General features: G+C 41.5%; 1 protein-coding gene across 3 annotated transcripts in view; it reads right to left on the bottom strand.

The window, feature by feature from the left end:
- ENTPD4 (ectonucleoside triphosphate diphosphohydrolase 4) overlaps positions 1-14936 on the bottom strand; it is a 36001-nt gene extending 21065 nt beyond the window's left edge. For 2 of the 3 annotated variants that reach the window (XM_081333474.1, XM_081333473.1), the window contains exons 1-13: positions 14851-14936; positions 13606-13714; positions 12845-12966; positions 10436-10615; positions 9816-10021; positions 9026-9176; positions 8824-8927; positions 7850-7909; positions 7024-7178; positions 4720-4886; positions 3194-3518; positions 2661-2746; positions 1358-1519 (exon numbers count right to left, since the gene is read on the bottom strand). In XM_081333474.1, coding sequence (XP_081189600.1) covers positions 1358-1519; positions 2661-2746; positions 3194-3518; positions 4720-4886; positions 7024-7178; positions 7850-7909; positions 8824-8927; positions 9026-9176; positions 9816-10021; positions 10436-10615; positions 12845-12852 — 1604 coding nt within the window. In that variant the 5' untranslated portion in view covers positions 12853-12966; positions 13606-13714; positions 14851-14936. The remainder of the gene's footprint in view (positions 1-1357; positions 1520-2660; positions 2747-3193; positions 3519-4719; positions 4887-7023; positions 7179-7849; positions 7910-8823; positions 8928-9025; positions 9177-9815; positions 10022-10435; positions 10616-12844; positions 12967-13605; positions 13715-14850) is intronic. The other variant, XM_081333475.1, reaches the window with a different exon arrangement.
- Positions 14937-22110: the final 7174 nt, after the last annotated feature.

Below are 22110 nucleotides of genomic sequence, written 5' to 3'. Positions count from 1 at the left end.
ATTTGGGAAAGAATTCTCCTGCACAAACATTTATTAGATGGGAAGGCTGGCACCCCACAGCCTGATGTAGCCTAGATTCCAGTGTTTAGGGCAGGGGTAGGCAACCTCGGCTCTTTCATGACTCATGGACTTCAACTCCCAGAATTCCTGAGTCAGCTGGGAGTTGAAGTCCATGAGTCATAAAAGAGCCGAGGTTGCCTACCCCTGGTTTAGGGCAAGAGGAATTTCATCCTTGCTTAGCAGCTTGTTAGGTGAGGGGGGGGAAAGGCATGCCCCAAAAAGTAAGAAACAGGCAGTTCCACACATCAATCATCATCTTATAATCCACTGCTCCAAATTATTCTTCCAGGCCGCTTGGCACAAAAAGGATGGGCCATCCCTGTCTTAGAACTTAAGAGGAAATGTCTACTCCAAGCAGGCGAGTGTTCCTGTCACACCAGGTATGAAAACCAATTCTTTTTTTCCTATTTGCATGGACAGCAATCAAGAGCTAAAGAGCATTTATGGATCCCAAGAGGACAGCACCAAGAATGGAAACAACAGAATATGTGTAGCTCAGGAGGAAGAGTTAATTAAGAAAATCTTAGATTGTGCAGAAAGGGACAGATTGACATTGACGATAAAAGAGAAAGGAGATTCAGTATATTTTAGAACATGGGATAATTTTTACCAATGGCTAGAAAAACGAGTTAGAGAGAAAGAAATGTGATATGTACTATGTAACATTAAATATGAATCACTAAGAAGAAAACTATCGGGTGAAGTGAAGATGTAAGAAACATATTACATATTGATTATGAAAATATAGAACGTAATTATTACTGTTTTTTTAAAAAACATGAATCCAGACAATATGCTGTGTTTTTGTGTGTGTGTTTGTGTATATATATATATATGTGTGCGTGTGTATGTGTATGTGTGTATATATATATATATATATATATATATATATATATATATATATATATATATATATATATATAGAGAGAGAGAGAGAGAGAGAGAGAGAGAGAGAGAGAATATTTGTAGCTCAGGGATGAACTGTGGCAATCTTGGTGCGTGATGTTACCTAGTTTGGTAATGAAATGTCTGCAAGAAGAAAAGCAAGCTCAGAGAACACCACGAATCCCCCAGCAAGAATGGCGTCAGGCAAACTGAGATGACCAAACAGAATTTTCTGCCCTCTGAGCTACAACCTCCATCCCCCTTACTGATAAGCATTGCGTTGGTTCTCCACTCGGCTTGAAAATCAAAACAAATGCAAAACTTTCTGGAGAGCATGATGAAAGCTTAGGGGCGGGTGACCAAAGCTGCCTTTGAATTTCACAGGTAACGGGGTAACGCCTTAAAGGTGTACCTTAAAGGTAAAAATCGGGTTCGATAGAGGATGGCCCCCAACGTCCACTGCACCTCTTTATCGTATACTTGAAGTGCTGTTTTTAAGTTGTTGTAGTTCACGGGAAAACCGAAGCCCTTGTGAAATACCTCGTACATCCAGGCTGACTTAAAGCACTGATATCTGCACAGAACAAACATAAGCAACGCATCCAAATGCGGTTATTATTTAAACAGGGACAGAGCTTAAATGGTACAATCCAAAAGAAGAATGAGCTAAATTCCATGTCTTAAGCACTTAATTGCACATTCAAGAGCCTGCTGTTGTTACCAGGATTTACGCACACATGCTCTGGATTCAGTCCAAAATAATTAGGTGCCTCCTTAGAAGGGCTAATTAAGCTCTGAGATGACAACGAGAAAGCCCTCCTCTGGGGAAGGGGGGGGCTTGTACGTTAATGAAAAGGAATGAAAAGGTGTCAGGTGAAAGCTTAGAAGTCTTTCTCCTGCAACTTGCTGCAAACAACCGACAGCGGAGTTGGCTTTCAGGGAGGGGAACTTTTCAGCAGAGTTAGCACAGGCAGTTTTTCTGATTATTTCAGTAACCATAAAGCAGTTTATGATTTGTGATAATTAATAATAGCCAATTTAGTCAGTGGATAGACGGGATATGTGCATGTATTATCAAAACACCAATGATTTCCAGAAATGGAAGATAATCCGCTTCCCATTCATTCATCGCTTATTTTTTATAAAGGAAGCCACCTGGTGACCAAAAAGAGGCACAACCGTGCCAAAAGGAAAATAAATACATATATACAGTCTGCCATCCCTCCCTCCCCCCACCCTCTCTCTCATCTCTCTTAAGGTTCTTTCACTTTATGTTAGGATTATTTTGTCTAAAAACCATGCATAAAGCAAAGTTGCAAAAAAAAAGCAAGACATTGGGCTTTAGGAAAAAGATGTCTTGGTGTGTTTCTAGATTCTGTTGCAAATTATGCTGACACAAATTGTGCAATAGTGACTGGTTTTTAAATAAAGCAAAATCTTGGATGAAAATAATCAATCACATAATATTGAACTGTGTAAATCAAATTCACATAGTGTGGGAAGCCAGTCTTTGCCAATTCTGAAATACACCCCACCACTAAATATATAGCCTCTTTACATTCTTTTTATGAGTGCTCGACAGCTCAAAAAGAGATATTTTTTTTAATCAAAATATTGGCTTCCATGAAACAATTACTTAAGGAATTTACTTTGGGGTCTCTCTCTGGCAAGGATTGTTTGACCACATTGAGGCCCAGAAGAATATGAATGCTTACTTCAGTCGATGGAGATCTGCATGGGATGCATACAGGCCACGATCAAATCTTTCCCGTAGAACAGACCACTTTGTGGCACAATATTCCTGAGGAAAAACATTACGGAAATAAATGTACACAGGTTATTTATATAAATGCACATACAGGATGTCCCAGATATTTATAGTGCAGTTGCTCAAAGTTGGATCAGTTACTATTAGTTATTCTGTTTTCTATTTTATTATCATTATTATTTCCTATAGATAGCTAGCTATCATCTTGAATATTTATTTCCTGATTTACTAACAAATTTTGGCTGCCCTGTTACTTCTGGTACACTATATATAATAAAGAACGTTTTAAAGTCAATATTACCATACGAGAGATTTTAAAATTCTGACACTGCAGACATTCTGACATTGCAGAATGTGTTAGTTTGGGGGTTATATTGTGCGGCCTGCTTATATGTGAAAATTGGGTTCGATTTCCTTGTAGTGCTGAAGTTACTCTCCATTTCTCAGCCAAACCTTGAGGCGGAACGCGTGTGGCCTTACATTTGCAGCTTTGAGGAACTGAGCAGCGTTGTAATCTCCTCCCATCCTTAAGACGTCCTCAGTGCAGTAGTAGAACTCAGAGAAGCCGTAGAATTCACTGTTCTCGAAATGGATGGGTGGCTGATAAATGCCGCTCAGGGATGTTTGCGTCTCGTTGGTCTTGTTCATGAAAGGCTGAATGACATCGCGGCACAGGTGGAAATCTCCTGTCCCTCGAAGATACAGGATCTGTCCGTCTTGTTGGACTTCGTCCTCGGCATCTAAGGGCAGGCAAGGGTCTAAGTAGGGAGTCTCAGAGGTCAGACCGATCCGTTTACCGAGAAGCCTGCAAGCAGAATTGATCGAAGGACAATCAGTGGAACAGCCAAAGGGAGCTACGTCTCAATTAGAAAGATGGAACCCAATTCTTCTGTCCTGACAAAAATATTCTTTCCTGGGGAGGGGGAGGGGAATAGGGGAGCATAACCATCTAAGGCCAAATCACTGCAGTCCAGTTATAGAGATAGGCGCAAACGACCCGACCCACGTGTGCAGAATTCAAGCTAACTACTTTATTTGTTCTGCCTATAATACAGGAATCTCTGCAGAGTGGCAGCCTTCTCTTGGGGGGGAGCAAGCAAGACTCCAGGGAATTTGAGGGGTGGGGGGGGTAAGTCTTAAGTCCTTTTGCAGTTGTGCAGTGACTCAAGTTCTGTACTTGAGTCCTCTTCCCTGCCAGGTTGGGTTCTTCCCACCATCAGTTACATTTGGGAAAGCAAGAAGCCACGGATTATTTCTTGTTTGAACAAGCCATGCTGATCTGACTCAAGTCATAACTCTAAGCCACAAGGAATGATGTGTAAAGGGGTTAGTAGCTACAGTCCTCCAAACCAAGCAACTGGCCTGAGGACAGGAGACCCAAAGGTTTGGGTCTGACACCATCTACTATCAATTCCTACCTCCAGCTGTAATCCCACACACAAACTGAACTATGGTCTTTCATATAAAAGGCTTCCCAGCCTCCAATTTAGCTCTTACGTTTTGGCATCCAGCAAAAGAGTTTTATATTTCCTGGTAATGTACTTAATTAGAATGAAGACGACCGTGCTACCTTTGATGCAGTTTTTTTTATTCTAGTTTACACCTTGCTGTTGCCATGTCATTGTCATTTGATGAATGTTTTAATTCTGAAAAGCCAAGGATCCAATTGGTAGAAACGTGGCAGAGAAACATCTTGAAAAAACGAAAACATCTGGACCTTTCCTGTAAATGCTGAATTGTTTTCGTCCACATGATCTGGGATTAGCCATTGCAGAAAACAATTTACATCAGTTGTGTAAACAGACTTTTTCCTTCTGCAGCCTGACGTGACAACCATTTGTAATAACTCACATAGCCTCAGGTCACCATTAGCCCACCCTCGCTTATACTGCATTTTAAGGGTGGAAATATAATCTCCATTTTGTGGCATGTGCCCGGTTCAGAGATTTTATGCTAAGCATTTCAGAAAAGTTGTATTTGGAAGCAAATGTATTACGCTACAGCACCTGTTTCTCAATACTGTGCTGGTGAATATGTTGTCTGCATATCTCTGCTGAGCAGCGTTACCGCCAAAGCCCAGAAAAGTTGCCACGTAGACGCGATACACATGTTCATTCTGATGAACATCACAACCCAAGTTGAATTCCGCCAGTAGGTTCTTGGCCACCTCCTCCTGCCGGCCATCAAAGAAAGAGATTGAGACGCAGAATTCTGCTCTGTCGTTTTCATTCCCCAGGTTTTGATTAGTCAAGAACACTTCCAGCTCCGTGGGTTTCAAAACCTTTTGCACAAGATTCTTGGCCACAGCTGTTTTATAGTAACCAGCTGAGCAGTAACCCTTGGATGGGACAAGTTTGGCCATCGAGATGTTGTCGGGTACAACTTCCAACAGCTCCAACCATCATAGCTAATACAAAAGGATGTATCTGGAAAGACACTGCTTTGCTGGCCCTGCACAATGGAAACACCGATGCCCAAATATTTGTCAACTACAGGGATAGCTATGTATATGGCCATATAGACTACGCTAGTAAGTATTACATCTTTCCATCCTCTGCGGTAATTTTTAATAATAATAATAATAATAAATTTATAAAAGTGGGTTTACTGTTGCCTGTTTCCTAGGGTTGAGAGAGAGGGCCTGGCCCAAGATCAGTCAGCTGGCTTCATACCTATAGCAGGGCTCCTAGTTTCCTGGTCATTGGATCAAAATCTCCCAGCTGGCTTAATGCCTAAAGCAGGACTAGAAATCAAACTCCCAGTTTCTAGCTTGAAACCTTAATCACTACATCAAACTGGCTCTTTGTACCAAATATACCAATGCAAATAAAACAAAGTTACAGAACTATCTAACTTAGAAAAAATATGAAAAGACTTTGAACATATGTTCTTAAGTCAAAAGTTGACTTAAATGTGCTCTTTGATTTGTGGCAAGAATGTGAAACTATTATTTAAATAAATGTCATAGCAATTGAAATATTCTTGGTGCACTTATTCTGGAACCAAGACAAGCTTTATTTTTAAACCCAAAGGCAGAAACTGAAAAAAGCTGAGGTTTCACAGATTCAAGCCACAGATTCTGACAATGTTCAAAATCCGTGGATTTCTCTTGCCTTCTGTCACGGATCAGGTATATTCTACATAGATGTAACTCTAAAGGTGTTATGTAGCTATAGTACTTAACAGGGATTTTGTTTCTAAACGCTGGTTGGATGATTTTGAATACGAAAACCATTGTTAAGAAATGAACCCACTGTTTATAATGTTTGACTGATCTTGTTCAAAGCATGTGGAAATTTTGTCCTGGTACTCATCATTTGTTTGGTACTCAAAGCACAAGCTAGAATTTGTCGGTGTCGACTGCATTGTGGTTACTACATTATTCCTTATGTGAAAAAATTGTTTGGTACTCATCCTGCCTCCCGGAACCAATTAACGATCAGTACTGAGGTGCTACTGTAATAGGTTAGAAAACTCTGCTGTACTAAAAAGGAGAATTCTGGATATTTTTTCCTCTTGCAAAACAGCAATATATATGTATATGTATATATGTATATATATGTGTGTATATGTATGTGTGTATATATATGTGTGTATGTGTGCATATATATATATATATGTGTGTATGTGTGTGTGTGTGCGTGCGCACGCGCATGCGTATGTACTGAACTTTTGACTATTTGACCAGGATTCATTCAATAAAGTACAACAGTTGGAATTTAAGCCAACATTAAACCATGTAATGGCTAAGCATGATGAGTGAATCCAACATTTCCTTTCCACCTCAAAAGGCTGATTTGGTTCGTCCTTGTAGGTCAGGATTTTCCTTGTACTGAATACTGCTCTACGTACATTCACTCATGTGTAGCATACAAATAACAGTTCCTATAAATATATTCCTGACAATATTTACATTTAGAATAATGATTTTAAAAAGGTATTCCACGACGTGTCAACCATTCGGAAACTGCCTCCAACAGTAACCGCAAGCTTTGTTAACAGTGCATAGTTTTCTGTTGACTACATACAGTATAAAAAACGATCACTTCAAGGGGCAAAATTCACCCGCGTAAGCTCTGCATCATAAACACATTGCTAACACACCAGCTGATGAAATGGAAAAATGACGTTTATGGATTGCTTAGCTGATGGGGGCTCAGACGTTCAACGGCTTTCTCTTCAGGCGGGGTGAACTGCTCACACACCATGGGTCACAGGACTCATACCGTGCAAAAGAAAACGAATCAATGGACATGGGTTAAAATGCAGGGAGAAAAAAAAGAAAGAAGGAAAGTTGTACAGATAATAACCTGCTGTGAAGAGGCAAAGCTTACAGTTTTAGGGACTTCATACGCTATTTGAGTTGAAACACCACCCATGTCAAGTATACCCACGGTCCTCTTTCGGACAACTTCTTCTTTGCTTTCGCTGTTGGGAACATGAACTTCCACTAATGCTTCGTCCTCTGGAAGGCAAGATGGGGAGAGGCGCCGCTGAAAACAGGGCAGGGCATCGTTTCCATCCTTGGGGTATTGTACAGGGAGCCCTCAACCTACGGCCTCAATCGGGGCCCAAATTTCTGTGGCTAAGTGAGACATTTCTTGCCACAGTTATGTTAAATGAATCATCGCAGTTATTAAGTCTGTAACAATCCCGAATAGGCCATGGCCATGGTAGTGGGCTGCAGCCCGGGGTTTGGGAACCTCTGAGATAAATTACTGGTAAAGGTTCCCCCGCACATGCGTGCTGGTCATTTCCAACTCTAGGGGCCGGTGCTCATCTCCGTTTCAAAGCCAAAGAGCCAGTGCTTGTCCGAGGACGTCTCCGTGGTCATGTGGCCGGCATGACTAGACGCCAAAGGCGCACGGAACGCTGTTACCTTCCCACCGTAGTGGTCCCTATTTTTCTACTTGCATTTTTACGTGCTTTCGAACTGCTAGGTTGGCAGAAGCTGGGATGAGTAACAGGCGCTCAGCTCACTCTGTTACGCGGCACTCGGGATTTGACCCGCCAAACTGCTGTCCTTCTGATCGACAAGCTCAGCATCCTAACCCACTGAGCCACCACATCCCTAAATTACTGGTACTGTTATATATTTTAGCGATTTTTGGAATTAATTGATATTAAGGCCCTTACCTTCGTCCATATGTTCAAATTTTCCAAGGACAAAGTTGATGCCAATCCATGCATATACTCCTAGATAAAATGTAAAAGGTCCATTTCTAAATATTACAATATCACTGGGGTTTTAAAAAAAGTAACACCTTAACAGAAACAAAACAGTACCAAAACAGAGATATATCAATATATCTCTATATCTCTATATCTAATCTATCTATCTATCTATCTATCTATCTATCTATCTATCTATCTATCTATCTATCTATCTATCATCACTCTCTTACTTTCTTGAAAACCCAAATATATGTGCAAGTGAAAATGCTTCAGCATTCTGTAAAATTGAAGAAGGCAATGCTCCTTAGCTCATCCCTTATGTCTCACAACCTAATAAAATTGGTTTATTAGGACAAATATTTACAGGGACAAAGTTTTTGCATGTCGAACTGTATCGTAGAACGTTACCATAATCCTGCATAAGTTAGGTTCCAGCTCATGTGGAAATCTTTGCGCATAATAGTTACATACGTAGACCTTCCTTCACTGCAGATGTTTACTGTGTCTCCTTTTAATATCAGGACCTGCACAAAATTCATCCGATATGAAAACAGATAACAGCATCTGCTTTTCTTGCACACCTTGATGAAATATATGAGCAGGTTCAGGCTGGCGTAAAAGGCTGAATATAGGCTGTAACAGGCTGCACAGGATGTCTTAAAGAAGACATTTTGGTACCATATTCTTTGTTGGATCAGACAGCTTCACTCTGGCTAGCTCAGTGATCACAAAACACAGGCTTCTCCTCAATTATTTCCTGATCTTGCCAAAACAAAAAAGAGACAGTACTTCCAAATGCTGCTGCCAGATAATCTCAATAATGAAGCCTCTTTTCCTCATTTTGTCTAGACAGTCCGTATCCCCCTTTTCCCTGGATATATATTCCATCAGTCTCCTGACTAAAGTTTACTTTTTCCCCCAGCCTGTATTCTTACCTTCTTGCTTTCCTGAAATCACTTCAGCGTGAGAATCCGAAAACAGAAAATCAAAATGCACTGGAATATCAGTAAGAAGATCTTCCAGGATTGCCTTTTGCTGGCTGCAAGATTTCAAATGGATTAAATATAAATTAGGATCTACTTCTACGGACAAATCTTTCTATTAAACATTAATAGAAAATAAAGGTACTTAAGTTACCTCTCTGGCAAGATTCTCATCCCTGCGGTACACAGAATATACAGAGGGGTTTCTTTGTGCTTTGCACGGGGTATGTGTTCAGCAGCAAAGTTCAGTAGTGGAAAAATATAGTCACTAACTTTCTCAGGAGAGGTAGCAAATTCTGAAATGCCTTGACAGCAAGAAGAGATAAATACACTTAACTATACATCAACATGTGAAAGTAAACACACTTTTTAATAAGGAGAGTATTTTTCTCACTTAACACCTAAAATGAGAATTCAAAGACAAAATATTGCAACTTCCAAAAAGTCATGCCTTTCTAAAATACATCAAGGACCTATTGATACAGGATGCTATCTTAAAATTACATTCTGTATAGCAGGGGTCTTTAAAGCTGGCCCTTTTATGACTTGTGGACTTCAACTCCCAGAATTCCTCAGCCAGGCACTTGTGCCTGGCTGAGGAATTCTGGGAGTTAAGTCCACAAGTCATAAAAGGGCCAGTTTTGAAGACCCCTGTTGTATAGCAATCTCAACTGCTTTAAGTAAGATACTGTGAAAAATTGTCCTGAATGAACCCTGGCCTTTTATGGTAGCAAACAAATATTAACAAATATTTAAGCATTAAGAAGAAATAAATGAAAACCAGGGGGACAAATGGGGGAAGACCCAGGTCTTGCAGATCCCAAATAAAAAGACAGAAAGAATCTGCTGCATTTCAAGAAACAAACAATGCCAATCTTTGGCATGAGAGACTTTCTTAATAGACAAATAAGCAGCTAAGGAATTGGTATGACTTCCCCTAGTACCTGGCTTAATTTTCATAACTACTGGTTTTCTGTTTTTGTCCCGCATTTGTTTGATGTCAAGTAAATCATGAGGATTGCCATTATGCCTTGGCCACCAATACACAAAGATCCGAGATCCACTACTACCACAATCCACCATAATGCCGTAATTCAGCTTTGGGTTGCTTGTGTCTGTGGCTTCGGTGTCTGTCACACGTGCAAGATACCTGGGAAAGAAAACAGAAGAATTGCTCAGGAGCAAATCTCGCTGAACCCAGAAAGGCTGCAAAGGAAACAAGGACAGGACAAAGCCCCAATGTTAATCACACTGAACTTGATAGTTGTGAAAACACGTATGTGAGAGCAATTATCCTATTACATTTCACTTGTTTAATTTGGAGGTTCAACTCTTCAGTGGTATCTTTCACTGAGTGACACAAGGCCAGCCACCAATACTCAGCCCAGCCTACTTTGCAGGACTGTTATTGTAGAGATAAAGTGAGACCTAGATTTATGCCAATTTACATCTGCAGAGAAAAGGCAGGGTATTAACACAGTGGGTAAGTTTAATGTAAGAGGATCTCTTTCATTATGTTAGGTACAGCTCTAGATTTCTTTTTAATCCAATTGACAAAGATTACCTGTGCAGCTTTTTGTCTCGGGAGCTGTATTTTAAAACAGAGTAATACAATATGAAAAATGCAGCAGCAAGGAGGCCAGTAACAATAATTTGCCGTAAGGTGGTATTCAATATCCGTGGACACCCAACAGGGGAAATACTGAAGTGCCATGAAGCAGGAAAAAGGCAAGAGAAGCTGATCCTGGAATGGAAAAAAACAACAACAAGAAGACATCTGCATCTAAAATTCTGTGCAAGAACCCCACAGTTACAATTGTTGGAAGCCAAATTTTGAAATATCTCACTCTTCATTCTAAAAATGAACACTTTTCAGAAAAAAAGTTAACCTGGCAATTGTTCAGTCCAAGGTTTAGAGAACTTTCTTTACAAGCACAGATATATTCTTATCTGACATAGTATTTATAGCCTGGTCCTTCCATAACAATACAATGTACAAGCTGACATACTAAGACAATATATGAAAATCCAAGGGTCAAGCATTTATTTATGGCTGAATAAATGAACAAGCGCAAGCTAAATCTTTTTTTAAATATATACATTTACTAAAATAAGAACACAATGCTCTTATAATTAACAATTATAAACAAGACTATATGAAATATAAGGTTATAAGCAAGACTAACAATTTTAAACAAGCAAGAACTTTGGGAAGACTGCAGAATGAAATAGCCAGATTGGGAATTGTTGGGAGCGGCAAACAGATTAACGTGGAACGTTCAGAAACCTAATGTAGTTTTAAATATTAAAGTTCTTCCAGTGCGAACATCTGAAATACTGTTATTGGAATTGCATGTTTTCTAAAAGGGAACTATGGATTAAGAAGTGTCTTTTAAATATTGGCTAGAAGAACTAAAATGCCTAATTTGCGCTCTGTTTTATTATAATAAAATTTTACAAAATTAGCAAAACTAGCAAAAGTGACTTGGATGACCCAACATGCTAAATCATAACTCATGGCTTATAAACTAGAATAACTGGGTCTACACATTTGGCGAAAGACAAACAAGCCATACTCAGATCTATTTCCCCCCCTCACTTAGCACAAAAACAAATTATGGTAAAACAAACTGATTGCCATACAAAGTTTCAACCTTCAAATCTGCAAAATGTAGGCAACTGTACTAACTTATAGGACTGTTTAAGGATTACTGAATTAATTAGGAATAGAATATTTGAAAAATCCAATATTTAGTTTATCTAAACAAATGTCCCTGATTAATTATGCAGGGGTTTTTTTTAAAAAAAGACAAAAACAACTACTAAAATGAAGGATGTGAAATATCATTACAGGTTCCCCCGCACATGCGTGCTAGTCGTTTCCGACTCTAGGGGCCGGTGCTCATCTCCGTTTCAAAGCCGAAGAGCCAGCGCTTGTCCGAGGACGTCTCCGTGGTCATGTGGCCGGCATGACTAGACGCCAAAGGCGCACGGAACGCTGTTACCTTCCCACCGTAGTGGTCCCTATTTTTCTACTTGCATTTTTTACGTGCTTTCGAACTGCTAGGTTGGCAGAAGCTGGGACGAGTAACAGGCGCTCACTCGGGATTCAACCTGCCAAACTGCCGACCATCTGATCGACAAGCTCAGCGTCCTAACCCACTGAGCCACCGCGTCCCTAAATATCATTAGAGAGAGCCAGTCCTATTTTAATCAGTTGATTAGCTCCTTCTTAGTTTTCCATAACAGAGTTAGCTAGGATCCCACCCCTTTCTTAATAGTATCGCCTTGGAACCAACCATTGCACAGCACCATCAGGGAGAGGCAGTGGGGGCATATTATATTGCTGCTCACAGGATTTTCAGGGGTCCAGGGAGGTTAGGGATGTCTACTTCTATCTTGAGACCACCATCCAGGAGATCCCACTGTTCCAGGTCAATTGGGGTAGTTCAGAACTCAAGGAAAAAGCCACCAGCATTTTGAGACAGATGACCAAAACTGGTGCCTCTAAATTGGGACCCAATGAGAAGCCAAAAAGGAATGAAGCAATAATTATACAGATGAAGGTACAGTTGCTAAAATGACAGCTTTCTTGTTATGCTCATGCTGGATAGCTCCCCTACTGCCCTGCCCTGTTCACTCTTAGCCACTCTTGATAAAACACACTTTGTTGTACATAACAGGACTGGCAGAAGCAGGAAAGGTATCCTCTAATACAAGTGCTTAGCATACATATTTCAAGTTAATTATTCTTTCTTTCTTAAAGCTATTTTTGTATTGCTCATCTGTCAGCCACACAAACCATCAGACAACTAAGAAACATTGGTATCTCAAATTGCACACATTTTTTGGGAAAAATCGGAAGAAACTTTAAATTTCTGGCTAATGAAACTTAAAAATTAAATACATTTTGACGGTTATTTGATTCCACCAAATTTTCTTGTTCTTACTAATCCAAGATTTGGATACTCACCTACCCATTTCTGGGACTATCTGATCAGGACAACTAGGCCACAGAAAAAGCTAGCTTTTTACGGTTAGCCCAGATTCATAAGGCACAAGATTCATCCGCACAACCAATGGAAGAAATAGGAACTGAAAAATAGTAATTAAAAGGTAGCATTTTCACTCCAGCTAAAACAGATGAAACACCACAAAGTCAAATTAATATATGTTAGCCAACATATCTATATTCCACCTTTTCCTCCAGGAAGTTTAAGGTGGTATGCATAAAGTTATGCTTCTTTTATTCCCTCTGCCCCCAAGAAGTAAGACTGAGAAATAATATCTTACTCAAGACATCTCACATCTATTCTCCAATTACTGTATATACTTTTAACATACAGCAGTCATGGTGTTTTTTCATTCTATCTGAAAAAGGAAATGGTGATCAGCTTCAACTGAATAGTACTCTGTAGAGATATGAAGCTTAATCTTTTTTTTTCTATAAAATTTTGTCTTCCAAACACAGCCACACCGAGAATTAGAGAAACAAACAAAACCTTCCCTAACATTTATAAGCTCTAAAAATACAGCAGAATGATCAGGAAATCTTGTTCCTTGCATTATTTGGAAAATATGCCTTTTTTCATTGTTTTTTAACTGGCAAAGATTTCATGAATTGAGATTTTCATTTATAAAAAGATTTTATAATTCCTGTAGTGAAACTTCAATTGGTTTTAGGATGTGCTTTCAAACCTACAATAGAACATTTGAAAAGTTATACCTGCTTACCTTTAAAACACAGTAACATTTGGACAGAAGACACCAACTGTATAATACAAGCTGCATTCCTTAATAGTTCCATGGAAGAAACACTGGAAGATGCCATATCATTTGGAAACTAGAGATTTCAGAACACAATTAATGTGATAAAATTAAAACATTTTCTCAGTACAAGCTGTACATATTCCTGAGCGCCACTGAAAAAAGGGACTTATGACCATTATTCACACTTATGACTGTAGCAGCATCCCCATGGTCAAATGATCAAAATTTGGATGCTTGGCAACTGACTCATATTTATGACAGTTGCAGTGTCCCAGGGGTCATGTGATCACCTCTTGCGACCTTTTGACAAGCAAAGCCAGATTCACTTAACAACCGTGTTGCTAACTTAACTGCAGTTTTTAACTTAACAACGGTGTCAAGAAAAGCCATTAAATGGGGCAAAACTCCCTTAACAAATTTCTCACTGAGCAACATAAATTCTGGGCTCAATTGTGGTCGTATGTCGAGGACTACCTGTCTTTATGGCCTAAGATCAAGCACAATGAAAGAAGATAAAGGTAGGAAAGGAGGAAAAAAAAGCTAAATTAAACCTTTCTCACTGACATCTGGCTTTCTGGGTAGAAGAACGTGCTTCTGTGCCTTTCCCCCAGTGCTTCTCAACTTTGGCCACTCTGAGATGGGTGGGTTTCCAAGCCAGCGTTCCCCAGCCAAGGGGGATTCTGGGAATTGAAGTCCGCCCATTTCCAAGTGGCCAACGTTGAAACCAACTAAATCAGGGGTCTTCAAACTTGGCCCTTTTATGACTCGTGGACTTCAACTCCCAGAATTCCTCAGCCAGCGTGCCTGGCTGAGGAATTCTGGGAGTTGAAGTCCACGAGTCATAAAAGGGCCAAGTTTGAGGACCCCCCGAACTAAACCAACACGGGGATGATGGGAACTGTAATCTACGCTCCTCTGGAAAACAGATCAACTTGGTGTCCCAAGGATTGGTCCAATCCCCGGCAACCACAAAGCCCATGGGGCTTGCCTGCGAAGGCTCCTCCTGATTTCTGGTCGGCAGAGGCGCGAGCGCGCTTCAGGGACAGGGCCCGTCTCCCAGGCAACGGCGTTGGCGAGAGCCGGGGCAACCGGCAGCTCTGTGACCCGACTGCCGCCTTCCGACCCCTCCTCTTCCTCTTTTACCAGAGCGCCCAGGCCGGCCCTGGAAGCCAAGCTGGAGAGCAACCGCCCCTCCGGCCCGCTCTTTACCTCCTTCGCCTCCTCTGCGGTCTCCCCGGGGCCGATCGCCGGTTGCCGGGGAAATCCCAACACCTCACCCATCCTCCACTTCCGGGTCCCAGCAGGGGCAGGCGCCGGAAGTGACGAAAGGACGAACCGCCAACGCGGCGAGGAAAGGAAAGGCGGCGGGGGGGGGAGAGCAGGGAGCGCGCTTTTCCGGTCCGTAGAGCTGCGAAAACGACAGAGAGAAGCTCCCATGCTGCCTTTTTTTTTTGACTCAGCGCACGCGCGGAGTTGGGTCCGCACGAGACGCTGACCTCCGTCCTAAGCCGACTTGGCTGCCACGACTTGCAGTGGAGCCGGGGCTGTGACGTCAGCTGCCCCGGTCAAACGCGTAAGGCCTAAGAAGGGGACGGATCCTGAGGCAACTTTTGGCGAAGAAAGGTTTCCGTCCAGGATCTCTTTAGTCAGCGCCGCATGTTGTTGTTGTTGTTAGTTGCGAAGTCGTGTCCGACCCATCGCGACCCTATGGACAATGTTCCTCCAGGCCTTCCTGTCCTCTACCATCTTCTGGAGTCCATTTAAGCTCACGCCTCCTGCTTCAGTAACTCCATCCAGCCACCTCATTCTCTGTCGTCCCTTTCTTCTCTTGCCCTCAACTTTCCCAGCATTAGGCTCTTCTCCAGTGAGTCCTTCCTTCTCATTAGGTGGCCAAAGTATTTGAGTTTCAACTTTAGGATCTGGCCTTCTAAAGAGCAGTCAGGATTGATCTCCTCTAGGACTGACCGGTTTGATCGCCTCGCAGTCCAAGGGACTCGCAGGAGTCTTCTCCAGCACCATAGTTCAAAGGCCTCAATTCTTTGGCGCTCAGCCTTTCTTATGGTCCAGCTTTCACTGCCATACATTGCAACTGGGAAGACCATAGCCTTGACTATACGCACTTTTGTTGACAGGGTGATGTCTCTGCTTTTTAGTGTGCTGTCTAGATTTGTCATGGCTTTCCTCCCAAGGAGCAAGCGTCTTTTAATTTCTTGGCTACAGTCCCCATCTGCAGTGATCTTGGAGCCCAGGAAAATAAAATCTGTCACTACCTCCATTTCTTCCCCAGCGCCTCATAGTACAGAGCAAAAGGTTGAATCGAGAGCGCTGGGAGCGACGTCCACCTTCCTGTACATTCCACGTGGCTCTCGGCAGGTTGATGATGGAGTTGTCCTGAGGGTCCCACACCGCAAGAGGGCAGCAAAGAGAGAAGAAAAGGCTCGTTGTAGTACCCCCCCCTGTCGGCCATTGGGAGTTTTGCAGCGCAGGTTTGGCAGTCCTAAAGCAGCGTTTTTTTCCAATCTTGGCAGCTTCCAGATGTGTGGATTTTTTCCACTCTCAGAATTCCCCAACCCTGAGTGATAAATTGGTAGGTAGGTAGGCAGTGTAAGGTTTTGTGTAAGTCTCACAATTGCCCCAGCGTTACTCAGCAATTTAAAAGAGCCAAAGAAACTCCCGAGCCGAGGTTTCAACAAGCAAACAACTTTTATTTTGATCAAAATAGAGTTGGGTGGCCACATCTCTCTTCGTGGCTGGTCGAGAGAGATGAAGGCAACAACCAGGAAAGATGTCTTCCACCTTTTATACCTTTCCAGAACAAAAGAGATCTGGTCTTGGTACTGGGAACCAAAAGGTACAGAAAAAATAATTCTTAGATGATGACTCATACACAGCAACCCAGGCTCCATCTGTAACTCCTTTTCCCCCTCCCCTTTAATATGAGGCTTTTACTTTTCCAATATACATAAAGCATCTGGCCAGGCAATTGACTACAAAATAATGTGTACAAACTAACTAAACAATGATTACATGATAACAGTACAAGTGTCAATATAAAATGGTTACTGTATATAAAATAGCTGCTAATGTCAAACTTATACTAAAACCATAAGCACAATAAAATCCTTTCAGTAGGTAGGTAGGTAGGTAGGTAGAAAGAAAGAAAGAAAAAGAAAGAAAGAACGAACGAACGAACTCCCCAGGACCAAGATGTGTGGATTTTTTAACTCTTAGAATTCACCAGTCCTGCGTGATAAATCGGTACCTAAATAAATAAACAAACAACCCAGGACCATATCAAGGACATACCTTCTTGATAAGTCTCCTTCCTCTTCAGGTGTGGAGGGACTTGACAGGAGTGGAAAGCAAAAATAGCAGTTGTGTGATGGCTTCAGTTGTGAACAGAAGCGAGGGAAGAACAGGGATGCTTAGAAGCTGGGTTGAAAGTAATGGTTGAGACTAGGGGAGGAAGTGAACTTTGTAAGACAAGTAGTCCTCAACTTAAAACAGTTTAGTAACCTTTCAAAGGTGCAAAAGCACTGGGAAAAAAGTGACTTATGACCGTTTTTAAACAGTTGGGACTTTTGCGGCATCCCCATGGGCACGTGACCAAGATTCAGATGCTTGGCAAATGGTTCGTATTTATGACGGTTGCAGTGTCCCAAAGTCATGTTTGCGACCTTCTGACAATATTCACTTAACGACTGGGTTACTAACATCAACTGCAGTGATTCACTGAACAACTGAGGCCAGAAAGGTTGTAAAATGGGGCAAAACTCACTTAACAAACGTCTCACTTAACATAAATTTTGACCTATGTAATCTTAAAAGGGGTGGAGTGATACTCTGTCTATAAAGGTCAGAAACCACTTCTTAAATTTCTTCCTTTCTTAATCTCATTCCTTTGATATTTTTTTTTATGTTTATCTTTTACTTCCCCCCCCTTCCATTCAGTCATGTCTGATTTTCAGACATGAGCTGGACAAGTCCCTGTACTTTTCTTGACAAGTTTTTTTTTGCAGAAATGGTTTCCCATTGCCTCCTTCCTAGGGCTGAGAGAAAGTGTCTGGCTCAAGATCACCCAGCTGGCTTCATGCCCAAGGCAGTACTAGAACTCATCAGCTCCTGGTTTCTAGCCTGTTGCTTTAACAACGACATCAGACTTTACATAACTTTGACTCCTGTAAAAATCCCTAATAAAAAAAATAACATTTTTAATTTTTAAATTATTGACTATTCAGTTTAAATTTTTAATAATTAAAATGATTAAACCGCAAAATTGATTTTGCTATATTTAATACAATTAAAATTATATTTAAAAAAAAGGAAGAAGAAGCTGGGCTGAAAGTGACATAAGCCCACGGCCTCATTACCCCAGGGAAAGTTCAGTTTACTAAGGGAATTTGGGGTCCCTATAAAATGGCCAATGAGAAAAGGCTCAGAATAAGCCTGGGAGCGTGCTGAGAAAGGAAAGGGAGAGAAACTAAGGTGGCCCTAAGAAAATGTTCAGCAGAACCACTGTAAGCAGACGCGAGTAACTGAGTAGGAAAACACACTCATGTAGATTTGGGGGCTGTGTTCCACCGGCTGAGCTTAAGCCAAAGATCAGTAACTTGTGTGTAAGTCAATTGTGTAGAAAAAAAGTAAGCTATTTCCTTGGAGAATGCCAGTTCCCTGAAGAAAGCTTATTCAGTGGAAAGAAAATGAAAAAAAAGGTTGCTTTGTATTTTACTGGCATGCACTGGAGCTTTGCCTTTGGGAGAATTTTTTTTTTAATGCGCACGTTAAGTAAGAGGTAATTTTACATAATTGTATTTTTGAAGACGGTGAGAGAAAAAAAGAGGGGGCACCCAGATTTGAACTGGGGACCTCTTGATCTGCAGTCAAATGCTCTACCACTGAGCTATACCCCCGGTTGCTTGTGAGCTGCTTTCTAATAGGCTTAGTTATAGCTCTTTATTCTTTCCTCACTTCCCTTCTGGCTCTTTCCAGTAATGAGCTTATTGCAAGGCGAAGCAACTGTTTTACTTACTTCCTGCTACGGGAATAGAGCTCAGTGGTAAAGCATTTGGGAGCAGCCCATTTTTTTTAAACGTTTGGTTAGGAAGAGCAAAGAGAGAACATTGTAATGCAATAGAGGAACTGGAGGCAGGCTGCCCAGCGAACTCATCTGCACAATGCAGTAGTAGGCTTTGCCTTAGCCTAAGTAAAGGTAAAGGTTCCCCCACACATGCGTGCTAGTCGTTTCTGACTCTGGGGGCCGGTGCTCATCTCCGTTTCAAAGCCGAAGAGCCAGCGCTTGTCCGAGGAGCTTAGCCTAAGAGCAATAGCTAAATAGCAGATGGGCAGCCTTACAAATTGAATAAAGAAATAAATACATATTGCCACTGGAGTAGGGCAGTCTCTCTTGTCCAGTCAGCATCTCAGCCACTGTAGATGGGGGGGGGGGGCGTCACTCCCTGTGCCAAGATGCCCAGCTAGGTGGCAGTGCCAGAATCATCTCAAAAAGCTAAGCATGGTTGGATCTAGATCAAGGGTCTTCAAACTTGGCAACTTTAAGACTTGTGGACTTCAACTCCCAGAATTCCTCAGCCAGCGTGCCTGGCTGAGGAATTTTGGGAGTTGAAGTCCACAAGTCTTAAAGTTGCCAAGTTTGAAGACCCCTGATGTAGATAGTGATATGGTTGGGGTTCAGCTAGGACTGTCTTGGGTAGCTGAATACAAAGTTATCAAACATAGAACATCATCAGAGTTGGAAGGGACCTTGGAGGTCATCTAGTACAATCCCCTACTCAAGCATGAGATACTGTACCATTTCAGACAAATGGTTGCCCAATTTCTTCTTAAAACCCTCCAGTGATGGAGCACCCACAACTTCTGAAGGCAACTTCTGTCCCACTGGTTACTTGTACTGTCCACTTCCTAGTGGACAGTTGAAAAGCTGCCCAGCTCTGTTTTGGAAAATAAATAGATTGAATTAACCATTGGATAATTCCTCTGCTCTATCCAGATTCAAATGACCCGCAGGGGCCATAATTAACCTTAAAGAAATGATCAAAATGCAAGCAAAACTCTAGAAGAGCAAACAATACCATCTTTCAGTCATCAAGTATTATTTTTTTAACTAAAGAAAGTCTCCATTACTGATGGCTGATAAATTGAGGGGTATGTCTATAAGTTTTCTTGATAACAATACAGAAAGTGGTTTGATTGTTTTTCTTTTGAGATGTTTTTTCAGCTTCCTAGTGCTGGCATTTCCACAGGATTTCCCGTTCAAATACCCATGTTTCCCCAAAATAAGACCAGGTCTTATATTAATTTATGCTCCAAAAGATGCATTTGGGCTTATTTTCTGGTTAGGGCTTATATTCAGAGAAATATGGTACTAAATGCAACCATCTGGTTGACAATCTTAACTGGGGCTTATTTTGGGGTGGGGGTTATATTACGAGCATCCTGAAAAATCACCCTAGGACTTATTTTCCGGTTGGGTCTTATTTTCCGGGAAACACGGTATTAGGAAGATGTCTTTGATCAGATAATTAGGAGACTGGAGGCTAAACCATATAAGGAATGGTTGCTGGAATTGGGTATGTGTAGTTTAACGAAGAGAAGAGTGAGGGGTGACATGATAGCAGTGTTCCAATATCTCAGGGGCTGCCCCAAAGAAGACGGAGTCAAGCTATTCTCCAAAGCCCATGAAGGCAGGACAAGGAAGGAATGGATGGAAACTAATCAAGGAGAGAAGCAACCTAGAACAAAGGAGAAATTTCCTGAGAGTTAGAACAATTAACCAGTGGAACTACCTGCCTCCAGAAGCTGTGAATGCTCCAACACTGGAGGTTTTTAAGAAGAGACTGGACAGCCATTTGTCTGAAATGGTATAGGGTTTCCTGCCTGAGCAGGGGGTTGGACTAGATGACCTCCAAGGTCCCTTCCAACTCTATTATTTCTATTTTTGTTGTTGTTGTTGTTGTTATTATTATTATTATTATTATTATTATTATTATTATTATTGAATCAATATTAGCTAGGTACTACTATCTACAAGTAGCCCTCAACTTACTACCATTTGAAGTTACAACGGCACTAAAAAGAAGTAACTCACAACTGGTCCTTGCAAATGGTCCTTATAACTGCCATAGCATCCCCAGTGGCAACTGGCCTGTATTTATGACAATTGCGATGGCTCACGGTCATGTAATCCCCATTTGTGACCTTCCCAGCCAGCTTCTGACCATGGGGGGGGGAAGCTAGATTCACTTAATGACCACGTGACTCGCTTAGAAACTTCAGTGATTCGCTTAACAACTGTGACAAAAAAAGACAATAAAATTGGTCCTGATGCTTACTAACAGGAAATCTGGTCCCAACTGTAGTCACAGGTCAAGAATTCCCTGTACCTACACAAGGTATCCAGTCCTACCAATTACATTTTCAAGCACCCTGAGAATGAGGTTGAAAACCAGAAAGCTCTTTCTCTGGGAAGAAATGAAATGTTTGGAAAATTGGAGGAACAGTTTTTGGCACAGCATTTCTAAGAGCAAACCTAGGTGGTGTGCCTTGGGAGAAATTATATCCAAATCGAGCCACTAAAAGGAAAAGTATGAAGCCTGTTTGAGGAAAGCCCGTAACTGTGAAGAAGCTGGATTTTTTTTTCTTCAAAGTCTAAAGCAGGGGGTCTTCAAACTTGGCCCTTTTATGACTTGCGGACTTCAACTCTCAGAATTCCTCAGCCAGGCATGTGTACCTGGCTGAGGAATTCTGGGAGTTGAAGTTTGCAAGTCATAAAAGGGCCAAATTTGAAGCCCGCTGGTCTAAAGCAACAAGAACCTACTTAAATAAAATAATAAAATAAAATAATACAGGTAGTCCTCAACTTAGGACCACAGCTGAGCCCAAAATTTCTGTTGCTAAGCAAGACAGTCATTGACTGAGTTTTGTCCTATTTTACACTCTTTCTTTCCACAGGTGTTAAGCGAACCACTGCAGTTGTTAAGCTAGTATCACAGTTGTTCAGTGAATCTGGCTTCCCCATTGACTTTGCTTGGCAAAAGTTGGCCAAAGGTGATCACATGACCCCGGGATACTGCAGCCGTCATAAATAGGAGTCAGTTGCCAAGCGTCAGAACTGTGATCCCATGAGCACGAGAAGGCTGCAATGGTCATAAGCGGTCCTGAGTCACATTTTTTTCAGTGCTGTTGTCGCTTTGAGCGGTCGCTAAGTGAACTGTTGTAAGTCGAGGAATACCTGCATTATATGTAGGAACCGCTCACAGAGTGAGTCTGGGTGAGACCTAAAATAAAACGCCCATAAGAATGGCCAGTAAGCATGGAATGCTGACTTTCGGAAAAGAAAAATTGAAAATCCCTATTGGGCGAGAAGAGAAAGAAAAAAAAATCTCGTCTGAGCTTTTAACCACTTGGGGTATTACGTTACGAGGTGAACATCCATCAAAAGAGCTTCTTGGA

Source organism: Vipera berus, assembly GCF_964194415.1.
Source record: "Vipera berus genome assembly, chromosome: 8".
NCBI classification, from domain to species: domain Eukaryota; kingdom Metazoa; phylum Chordata; class Lepidosauria; order Squamata; family Viperidae; genus Vipera; species Vipera berus.
The sequence above is the reverse complement of the archived record's forward strand: the minus strand, read 5'-3'. Positions and strand labels throughout refer to the sequence as shown.